The sequence below is a fragment of the Tripterygium wilfordii genome, chromosome 19 (genome assembly GCF_013401445.1).
Source record: "Tripterygium wilfordii isolate XIE 37 chromosome 19, ASM1340144v1, whole genome shotgun sequence".
Taxonomy (NCBI): domain Eukaryota; kingdom Viridiplantae; phylum Streptophyta; class Magnoliopsida; order Celastrales; family Celastraceae; genus Tripterygium; species Tripterygium wilfordii.
In genome coordinates this window covers 14,066,505-14,078,097 of record NC_052250.1, presented here as the reverse complement: position 1 = coordinate 14,078,097, position 11,593 = coordinate 14,066,505, and the positions used below count along the sequence as shown (strand labels likewise).

At 37.2% G+C, this 11,593-nt stretch overlaps 2 protein-coding genes across 3 annotated transcripts; one reads left to right on the top strand and one right to left on the bottom strand.

Annotated features, from left to right (window-relative positions):
- Positions 1–532: 532 nt before the first annotated feature.
- Positions 533–3,540, top strand: LOC119985304. Its single transcript, XM_038829562.1, has 5 exons — positions 533–817; positions 1,056–1,108; positions 1,736–1,900; positions 2,478–2,579; positions 3,165–3,540. Exons 1-5 carry the CDS (start codon positions 607–609, stop codon positions 3,294–3,296), a joined length of 663 nt encoding a protein of 220 aa, XP_038685490.1. The 5' UTR covers positions 533–606; the 3' UTR covers positions 3,297–3,540.
- A 908-nt stretch (positions 3,541–4,448) lies between these two features.
- On the bottom strand, positions 4,449–10,611 carry LOC119985033 (hydroxyproline O-galactosyltransferase HPGT1-like). Of its 2 annotated transcripts, XM_038829190.1 has the most exons (12): positions 10,365–10,611; positions 10,185–10,248; positions 9,962–10,011; positions 9,621–9,814; positions 8,696–8,759; positions 8,513–8,585; positions 7,374–7,497; positions 6,172–6,259; positions 6,010–6,060; positions 5,326–5,397; positions 5,123–5,235; positions 4,449–4,803 (listed from the first exon to the last, which is right to left on the bottom strand). In XM_038829190.1, exons 1-12 carry the CDS (start codon positions 10,439–10,441, stop codon positions 4,781–4,783), a joined length of 993 nt encoding a protein of 330 aa, XP_038685118.1. In that variant the 5' UTR covers positions 10,442–10,611; the 3' UTR covers positions 4,449–4,780. The 2 variants fall into 2 exon arrangements, with proteins under 2 accessions (XP_038685118.1, XP_038685119.1); XM_038829191.1 differs by lacking the exon at positions 10,365–10,611 and having other exon boundaries at positions 9,966–10,011.
- Positions 10,612–11,593: the final 982 nt, after the last annotated feature.

The window sequence follows — 11,593 nt, the reverse complement described above, 5'->3', positions numbered from 1 at the left end:
TCCTTCAGAGTTGATAAAAATGTTTCCATGGACAAGTTTTGAACCTCCTTGTGTGTGAATACGAGAAATGCCTCTAGCAGCACCAACGGCCTGCAATTCCTGGTCTAATACACCTGAAGCAACCACGACCGTGCATGTTCGTATTTAATGGTAACATGATTTGGGCCATCAAAGCAAGACAAGGTTGAGGACCATTTCAAGCTCAATTGAAATTACACTTCATGTTCAAGCCTGTGATCGGCCCATTAATTTTGCATTAGAGCAAACGAAACCAAACAGAACTGAGGGGAGATTTTTCAAAGAATTTAATTAACATAGTGAGAAGAACTTGAGTTTTATTCTATAATCAATTTAGATAATATTTACTGCTAAATTTTATAATTTAGGCAGCCAAACACAAGTAAATTACCCTAACCATGTACGGAATAAGACAAAACCCGGAACCAAACCCACCTCATTCCACGGTCTTGAGCCTTAACGCGGGATCTTTTTGAAGAGTCGATATAGGACTCCTTTACATAATTATATTTGTTTTTCTTTCCCTCTTCGTTCCCTCTCTCTCTCTCTCTCTCTCTCTCTCTCTCTCTCTGTCTCTGTGTGCGATCGATGGACTACGATTTCAGGAACCGAGCGAGCTCACCTTACGATTCGCAGATCCCGATGTACAGACAGTCGGCGGTATCATCAGCGCCTTCTAGCCACCCGATGGACGGGCAATCTATCTATCCGAGAGTTGGTCAACCGGGACATAACGTGTTCCCTCCCGTTGGTCGCCATCCTTCGCACTACCAAACATCTCCTCTTTCGTCTTCTTCGTGTAAGTTGATCTGCTTTGATCCCGAGATAAGCAACATAAATTATATCTTATATGATTGATGTGTTGATGTTTATTCATGTGCGATGAAGGTGAAGGGACGGCTAGGGTTTCGTTTGAATTGTTTTTGGATCATAAGAATCTATCGAGCTAACGTTTCTATTTCTAGTTGAAGTTTTTGAATACTATATGTGAAATTATTGTGTGGATTTAATTTGCATTGTTGCTTGACCTTATGCAGCAGGATTGGGGATTAGAGTTGCTTTGAAGCCAGAGTATCGTATTTTGCTTCCGGTATGTTTTGATAACTTCTGTTGCTAGGTTTTTTTATTTTATCGGTTTTGATGTTGTAGAGCAATTGGTTTTGAATCGTTGTCTGTTCTAGTATTTCACATTGTTTTAATTGTAATTTCAGAGCTATTGTCACTGGCGGGAGTGGTAGCGTAATATGGTTATTAATTGTTGCAAACCTGCAGCCATTTTCATTTATAATGTTTTTGCATGTGTGGTCACTGAAATAGATGCGAAGAGCCATTTGATGTATGTTTTGGTCTATTTTCCTTGCATTGGCGGTAATCTTTACCAAATATGATGGATGCTTTTAGACAGTTTAACTTGTTTAACAACTCTGAATTGATATAGTTACTGAACTCACGAGTCTCTCCTCCCTTTGTGTCAATAATTCTCTACCCATGATCATATGTTTTTGCATTGTTGATGTCTGACTTGTTTCTGATGCTGGAGTCTATGTATTTCGTTCAGACCGGGTTTGAATGGTGTGAGAAATGTATTCAAACCGAAACTATGTTGTAAAAAGTTGATGCTCAACATTTGTTCAAACTCTTATTGACAGATTGTTTGTTTTTTATACTATATCTAACTTCTGTCTCATTGGGTCTGCATTTTATGTTTGTTTTGTAGCCCCAATTATCACTACAAGTTGGAGATATACCCAGGAGCAATTTCCGGTTTGACTTTGAACTAGAGAGGAAAGTTTTGGTGGAAGCAGGGAAGGAAAGCCAGAATTGGAGCAAGTTTGGGCTGGAAAATCTTCCCTCTAGAACTCCAGAGAGGGCATCGTCGGTGGTAGGTGTTGTGTTTATAAATTTATGTATTCATGGTTTTTTGTGTATGGTTATGTTTGCTACTTTTGCTTGATTGCCGATTCATATGTTATGGACCTATGGTGAAAGAGTTAGCTTAAAATGCACGAGTTGGGTAGCTTTACATTATTCCTTAATATGGCCATTTGTGAGTGGCATCTACAAGAGGATATGGAGGCCTTCAGAATGCTCGTGGAAATGCTAAGTGTTCTGTGTGTGTGTGTTTCAGTTTCTGGTTTGAGGGGGAAATCGGGGGTTGGTGGAAATCATGATATCCAAATTGGTCAGAAGCAAGGAAGCATAGTAGATAATAAGCCTGACTGTGGTAGACCATTGCAATACAATAGATTTTTCTGTTACCTTTTCTCATGTGGACTTAATTTGAGAAATTTCACATTAAATCATCATTTTTCAGAAGCTATATATAGAGAAGCAATGCTAGGATGCTCTGTACTGTCTGTCCTTCATTATATACGACTGTTTTTTTGAATGATTTGGGTGTTTCTTTGTGAGAATTTAAGTTTTGCTATCGAATTGTGATATGGATGTTATCTATGCAGGGTTCGCCTGCGGATCCTGTGGTGAGCAAGTACATTGCATCCGGACTCAATCGAGAGGCAGTTCCTATTGCATTTGCTAATTATGGAGACAATCCAACTAAGGTATTTTCTTGAGCTCATACACGCATGTTGATCCTTTTCGAAATACCCTTCACCTGGAACCTGATTATATGCACTGATTTATATGCTGCTCCTGCTGTCCATTAATTTGTTGAAGTCCCTATGCTCACCTAGTTATGCAGAGTTCTTCTGTAGTATTTGATGATGATGATGATGGTTTAGTTACTGTTTGAGCTCTCTTGTAATGTATTCTTGCGTATGATTCTATGTTTTAGTTTCTTTAGTTTATTGCTTTTTGTTGAATTTTTCAAAGCTAGGACTGATGATAAAATAAATTGGAGTAGAAGGTACATATTTCAGCTTTCATGTTGTGGCTCTTCATCTGAGAAATTAATTGGTGTTCTAGTTTGCCAGTTGATTGGATTGAAGTAATATTTGTGTTATTTCCATTCCTTGTTCAGCACACTGGTTACTATGTAATAAATAACGAGTACGGGGTGTGGTCTTCTTGTGAGAATTGCACTCTCTGAAATTATATGTAAACCAGGTGGTCTGCTTCTGCTACTGGTATTTCTTCAAACTCTTCAGTTAACTAAAAATAATGGGTTTGTGTTTTCTTACATTCAGGTTCAAGAATTCGTCAAAGGCTACACTCTTCTACGAGAAATGGGGTTCGCGTCGAACAATGTTGCTGAAGCTTTACTCATGTATGACAATGATACAGACAAGGCATTGGCTCATTTCCTCGATAGTTCGTGAGCGTACTGATGTAGCTAATACCGGATATCAAGAGAGGTATACTACCATTATTGGCTTAATTCTCGTTGTAATTAAATAGCCGGCATGTTAGATTAATTAATTTTTAAAAAAAATGTGTCATCTAATTGTGCTCTGAAAATTACACCATGCTGTATATAATAATTAAAACAGTAAAAATTGACCATATTAGTTTTTGCACATCTGGATGAGATTTGGAGGTATACCAAGAATCTTTGCTCCGTCACCTAATTATAGTTCCCTAAGCTGGAACCTTTTTATATTGAAAGAACAGAGGAAAAGGTCGTTTTCTAATCTTGTTCATGGAATAGAAATGGACTTGTTGACATTTGTTTTTCCATGATATATAGTTAAGATGGATGGTCTTACTATTCCTCGAAAGAAGGCATTTGCCACTGGGCTGAGCGGCTATGGGGTGGGTCGGTGTCATATGTCGAGACTAGCCCAATTCATGGGCTGTTTATCTGTTCAAGTCCAGCCCATATATCAAAAGATTATGGGCCCTGGAGATTGGGCCACCGAATTCCCTTTAAATCCTCAACTTCGTCCAACATACCTATCGGGCTCTATTTTATCAGGCCAGCCCACATAATGGCCCAAGCTGCTAACTTTAAGTGGTTGGCCCTGGCGACATAAATGACCCTGAAATTCATTGGGTTGGGCCTGGAGACTTAATATAACTTACGAAGGTCGGGCTGGCAGGTTATGCCGTTATGGGGTGGCTGTGTGAAATTGGGCTTACCCAAATTAGTTGGGCTATATTTGTTTAAGCCCAGCCCATATAGATCCTTAAAAGATTACTAACCAGGAGGTGGGACAGGCCCAAAGCTAAATTTTCCAAACATTAACTTCATCCAAAAATACTGATCCGGCTCTAAGTAGCGTTAGTCACACCCCGATTTTTTCTAAAGACACCCCAATCTAAATTGACCACCCCTTGTAAAAATCAGTTGACGGAGTGTCTTTAGAAAAAATCGGGATGTGACTAAAGCTACCCCTCTACTTATCAGGCCCAGCCCAAGTGTTAATGTAACGGACCAAGCCCGTTTTACTCGGCTGGACAAGCATGGAGTACATGCGCCTGGTAGGCCAATGACTATTTATGCGCGAGTAATAGCCTTCATCGCAAAAAAATAGATCGCCAAACAGAAACATGTTTCCCCTCCTTATGAATGAATGAATTAGCCTCTTTACACATCGGTTTCACAAAATTATCCTATCAAATTTGCCTATCTGTATAACAGCTGTACCATGCCTCCGGTGAACCATCTCCTCATTTTTTAACTATATGTAGCATATCCACGAACCAAACCCGGTATTTTGTCCAAGAGACGAGAATCAAATTTTGTATGAACATCAAAATTGATGTCCAACAAACTCCTGTGATTGAAGAGCAAAGCAACGACTTCAAAATCATGTCAGCATTTTGTTCTGTTGCAACTCACGATTGGGTGAAAAACCAGAAATCATACTCCGGCACAGATACCTCCTGTAAAACAAAAACTATATTCAATAACCTCAAGCAAATCATTTAAACCAACCAGTTTTGCACATAATTTTGATTGTAGCGCATTCACCCTGGAACTTGGCTACCCTTCTGCTGTTTGGTCATGAGCAGCAGCCCTTTTGAGACCACTTAAGTATATTTGAAATTAGGGATGAATCTTTCATTTTGGATTTCATATGTTCTGTGAGAAATTGACATTTGAACACAGCTTTTCCAAATAACCAGTCATCAACTAGTATACTATCATTGAGTGCGTTGGGCTATGTGCACGAGAGAGAGAGAGAGAGAGAGAGAGAGAGACCTGATGACCAAGATGAGCAGCAAAACTTTGATTCATCAACGTGCTTGACATCAAGCCCAATGAACCAGGATCCAACACTGACATCGTCATGTGCATAAGTGCGGAGCACAGATCTGCATATTTCATTAATCAAAGACCAATCATCACTGTGTAAAGGAAAGAGATGATAAATTAAAAAACATCATAGGAGAAAAAAAACCAACCTGTTTATTGATATGAACTTGGCCAAAGCTTTTGATAATACATACATGTCTCCCGAAGCATGGCGAAAGTACCTGTCGGATTAACCATGCTAGTTTTTCAGTATCAAGGCAAGCACATCTTCAGAAAAGGAAATCAAAATAAAATTCAGAGGCTTGTTATTTTCCCTTTTGAAACTGTGAGAAAAGGAATTGAAGCAATGCAAAACAGAGTCAAAGTTGTAAGGAGCTGAAGCAATGAAATAAAAAAGTTGAAGCAGTGGAATAAGGAGTTCAAGCGATGTATTTAAGAGTTCCAGTGACTGAACAAAATTGACACCATAACTGTACATCCATTTTTCATCAATTTGACACAATATATTATGCACCACGACAAGATTCAAGTGGGATCAGGAAACATTAAAAAGCAACCAAACCAAACTACAAAGAACAGGGATGGAATTCGGTTGCATTATTTTTTTCCAAAATGCACAAGCTTAGCACACGAGTCAAATGAAGCGAGGCTGAATTTGCAAATGTATCTAAATATTCAACTGAAATCATACAGGGAATGAAATAGCAAACACATTAGGGTAACGAATACACCATCCTACGATTTCTGAAATTAACGTTCAGAATCAGAAATAACACTAACAGTAAATCTTCTCTCACATTTGAACTATAAATAGATCTAAAGGTATAACTTACGATTTCTTGTCACCAAACTTCCACCAATCAGGTTCATACCACTTGTGGCTCCTGCAAAGGTCCAACAGTTACAAGAATGAGAACAAATAAGGATGACAATCAACTTACAAATCCCTTCACAAAACCATTTGAGAATCATTTATTTTGAGGTGAGGAACTCACGGTTCAGAGAATACTTCGCCTGATTTCATACACCCAATGTAAACACGAGGGTTGTTCAAGTGGGTCGCCAGTGTAGCTCCTAGGGTATCTGAGAAGAAACCAGGGATAGGCTATGAAACCCTCATAGTTAAAAGGTAGAAGACTAGAGTACGTGAGTTTCTTTACCAGCATTCATCACCCCCACCCCACAAATCCCCTTTTTAACAGAAGCAATTTTCTAGGAATAATGTAGCATAAAAGTACTGTCATTTGAAAACACTAGATATCATAAAATCTTTTGAAACGAAGAAACACTTGCAGGATGTAACAAATACAAACGAGAACAAAAAAAAAATTCAAAATTAAAGTTACTCATGTGATTCCAGTGAAGGGAAATGGGGGAAATTTATCAACAACATTCTCAAAAGAAAAGTCACTTAAGTGATTCAATGAAGAAATGAAAAAAAGAAAGACAAGTGAGTTTGAATGTAATGTGTTATTTCAGCATCAATGAAAGTCACCTCTGTCCTTCCCTCCGTCTAGCCCACCCAAAAAACCTAACCAAGGAAGAAAACAAAGTTTTTGACTGCAATTTTCTGTTTAGGCATTTGACTACACTTGATTCCATTTTTTTCATAAAAACTTTTAAGTTTTAACTTCATCCTTCCCCATGTGGCAATTATTTACAGAAAGTTTGTTTTCAATGTCCACTCAAAATATTAGTTCTTCGATTGAATCTAGCCTCTTTTCATATTGCTCACAATCACAATCACATAAAAAATCACAAACACATCATTATAGATTATGCACAAAATACCCACACTGCACCAAGGGTTTGCACTTGACAATTGAATGGACTGATAAGAGAAACAAATTTAGGAATTCAATCTCATATAAAATAAGGTTTAGGTCTCTTGACAGTTGAAATCTCAAGTAAAATAGATGGCCACACAAAATAATTGGACAGGCAAAACAAGTTCACACATAGTAGTCCTTGATAAAGTGCCAAAACATCCATGATAAGATAATTTCTTTCTTCTGTTTTTTTGTTCTTTTTGACAATGAGATAATTTCAAAACAAATTGTCATGCAAGATTTCTCATATGGATTCATGTGGCTGACCCCTATACTTTTTAAAATGAAGACTGTGACGACGACAACAAAGATGAAAATGTAATGTAGAGTCCCTGGCATAGATTGCTGAAATCTATGACGATACTAACCAATATTCACATATATATCATCATTGACTTTAGCATAGAACTCAGCATCCCATTTATCTGCAGCATAAGCGAAGAATAACTTGGCCTTCTTTGGAAGCTCCTGAACTGCCTCTACATGATCATCCTGTCAACAGCAATGGAAATTATCAGATGATTAAGCTTCAGAAAACCTTTTTAAAGGCCAAAAAGGAAACAGAGTACTGGTAAACATAAGAGAAAAGGCTAGAGCTACAACACAAATGCAAAAACCAAGGCCATCTTTGGCTGAACTAATATAAATGGAACTATGCCTACTCAAGAACCACCAACTAGGTTTAATCTGTCAAACATTAAAGGCAAGATGGCTATAGCACTTTCAGTCTTTCAACATAAACGACACCCACAGGTCTGGAATTCTGTTGTGCCCAGCAATACCAGAGGTGCCAGAATCATAAACCGTGAAACGGCAGTCAGAACAAAGCATCAATAATCCCGAAGTGTAAATTCAAGGGTTAAACTAGCATGTCAAGCACATATATACATACATCCTAGCATGTCAAGCAAGCAGCCACATAGTACATACATAAAGTCATTGTCAAATTGATTTTTGGCAGGTAATCGGTTCCTGAAATAAAAGGAATGGTCAGAAGATAAATTAAAATGAGATCTAACTTTGCTGGAGCTAATTTTTCAATGGTTATCTTGATAACATATTATAACAAGCTAGAAATCATTGTTTGAAGAATTGCAAGTTATTAGGGGTCAGATGGGCAGTGAACTGCCCTCTCACAAAGGATTTAACAGCCTGGAAGATTTTCTCTTCAAACAAAGATAAAGATAAGGAAATCCAGCTCATTGCCTTGCGATTACTTGGCTAATGAAAAGGACTCTTGTTTTGAACTTTTGATACTTCCATAGATAAGTGGTTTTGTATTTTAAAGGTCGTGATGTTAAAACTGAGTTGTGCTAACATTAACTGGGCAGAATCCTAGTAGGACAACACCTTGTATACACTCTCTATGGCCAAATCATCAATGTCATCTACGTATGTGTCTTATATGTTACATATACCATAATATGAAAAATCAAAATCAACTCAGAATAAGGGGTTTTTGAGTGCAGGGAAGAGTGCATATAAACAAATTAGCCATAAAGCTTACAAGAATGATAAAGTCATTATTCTGTTTGTTTTCGCCGTCAATACCCCTGTCCAGATTGTCACCACGGCTTGCACTGCAATGTGATATATATCAGAATAAAAAATCACTAACAACCTCAAAATAATTTCAACACTGAACGTAAAGAGGGAAAAGGCTTAACAGCGCATGAAGAATAAAATTAACCTTCTTCCAATAACAAATCGTGTAACTATGCCTTTTTCATTCTCCGTCTTTTTCAAAGTCATACCTGCAGGGAACAATTCATTTGGATTTCAAGTATTCAAGACAGTGACATTAACAGCAAACACATGCTTACTTTTAGAACATCAGCACAATAACTGTTTCAATGAAAGTACGTCAAACATAAATGATGCCAGAATGCAAAACATATCATGCACAAAAGAGAAACAACTAAAGCTAATCCCATGTATTCCTATTTCAACGAATTGTACAATCAAGAATCTCATCAAGAGAACCTTATGTTTCACATGCTGCCAGAAAACAAGCCCAAGATAAACTCATCACCATAACAATAACCTAGGTTTTCAAACCACATATTGCGAGAGAGGGTAAATATGTCCATATTTGCAATAATAACACCAAATAACCGCTCGAAGCTATTTAGCCTACTTGATTTTACCACTCACAGAGGCATTCTTTCATATTTAATCAAAATCTTGATAAAAAGGGCATTTAAAATTTGTGCTTTACTAACCAAAAAATACTTTCCTAGTCCCTTTGCAGTTCAGAGGCATCCAATAAAAGAGTAACTTTCCTAACTTTAGTTGTTCAAGTTGTTGCCTCAAGGTAGTTTCACTTTTACCGAGATCAATCAGCCATGCAGTTCTTTTTGAAAACAACTTGTAGTTTATAGCTTATACTCAATTTGCAAAGGCAGTAACGTCATTCAAATCCTCAGTATAGCAACATCCACAGAACAACTATATTACTCCCTTAAATCTTAATTGGCACATGCATATATTGTTCGAAGTATACTTGGGACTTTTTGACATCTATAGAGAGACAACCACATTTCCAGCAATAAAATCACATTCAGCTTAGAAAGTAACACAGGCAAACCCACACAAAAAGGTAATCAAACTCTTACCAGAACCCATCCATGCTTTTCGGATTGCGTCTCTATTGTTCTTATGTCCAAAAGTTGTTAGTATACCTATCACTACCAGTGGCTTCCTTCTTGAATCAGCCCTATCAGTCCCTTTCAAGTGCTTTGAACTAAAACCTTCTTGTTTAGCCGCAGCCAACTCTGTCTCAAGGGCTGTTAACTTCTTTAGTTGTTCCCTAACAAAATCATTCCACCATCAACATTCATAAGAGGAACTTAAACTTCTCAAACACATACATATAACCTTTGATTTTAACAAATAACAGTAACAAATATCTTCAACAAATAAAACCTGGAAAGTAATTAGAAGACAGTTATCTTACCTACATGTTATGATTCTCAATGTATCATCCACTGAGATTGCAGATTGTCCCTGAAATAGAAAAAAGGCAAAGTGAGACGAAAATCAGCCGAAGCAATCGGAACAAAAATGCCAAAAGTCGTAGTTGAGATTGACATGCATACATTAGAGTTTAGAAATCAAGCTCTTATTTATCACGCAAAATTTACGGAAGTGAATCGTCTTGTATGGAGAGAGTGACTCACCTGACCAGTTATCCTATCAAGCTCTTTGATCAAATAAACCCTATTCTGTGCGTCCTGCCATAACCTATCTCCCAGATCAATAAAAAAAAAAACAAAAACAGAAGAACGAGCATATTTACATCAGATACCATCCAATTCCATTCACAAACATAAATGCGACTAGAAAGAAAGAGGAATAACCGTCCGGCGACGTATACAGCAGCGAGAGTGGCGAGCATGGAGAACAGTAGAGTCGCGATTCGGGATCGAAACACCATACTTCGATATCTGGTTATTCGATCCCCCGAGCACAGATCTTCAATTCAGATCTGCGGCCAATCAGATCGATCTTCGAAATTCAAATGCGTATGAGTTGATGACGATGGCTACTTCTCGTCGTCGTCGTCTAGTCTCTCAAGTTTCTCCTCTGTTCTTCATAGAATTGAATTTATGGGATGTTTTTACTTAAATTTCCAAACATAAAAAGGAATGCTTTGTTTTGTGACTTGGGCCTCGGAGGTTACGTTGGGCCCGCATTTGATATCTCATTGGGCTCAACTGTCCAAGGCTTCAATCAGACTGCTGTTGGCTGGTGTTGGGCCTGTTGGCTCCACAGAAAGCCCAACAAATAAAGTCCAGAGATTCGTATTCCCAACTTGGGCAACTAGCTATCGGATAATTTTTTAAAAAACGAAAAATTGTGTTTTTGGCCAGGTATTATAAACACTTGTAGTCTTACATTTACATTTGATTGACATAACTCAATTAAGTAATAGATAAATAAAGGTCAAGCTCCATTCACACGTGAGTAAGTAACGCATTTTATGGGTCTAAGTATTTCGGAGACGGCCCAAGAAATAAATCCGTGTGGGTCTTTGGCATAAAGTGATGTTTAAATTTTCCATTCTACTAAGTATCTTAACAAATCATAGAGCATTACTTAACAAATGGTAGAGGATTAAGGTAGAGACTAGAGAGAGTAGAACTTGAGTCCTTCAAATGTTAAAAAATTTTATTTCTATACAAGTCAGCTATATATTTATGCACTTTCTCAAAAATATAAACAATCGGAACCACACAGTTGTCAAATTAAGAGCATAACTATATAAATTTATATTTATATTGAATAACACTAAAGAAGTCGTGAAATTGATAAAAAAAGAAAAAAAAAAGCTTTAATTAGGAAAAAAAAACTCATTAGTCAATCGTGATAGGCTATGCGTTAGGTTTTTGCTCAAATCATCATCTTGTTGTTTAATAAAAAATTTATTTATGTGGGTGAGAATCTGACGATCTGAATTTAAATTCATATTGAATGTCTTGACAAATTTTTCATTTTAAATATCATTAAAAATTTTATTTTTTATTAGAATGAAATATTTGACACATATATATCTACCCTAGTTGATATCGTTTCGCAGTTTTAAAAA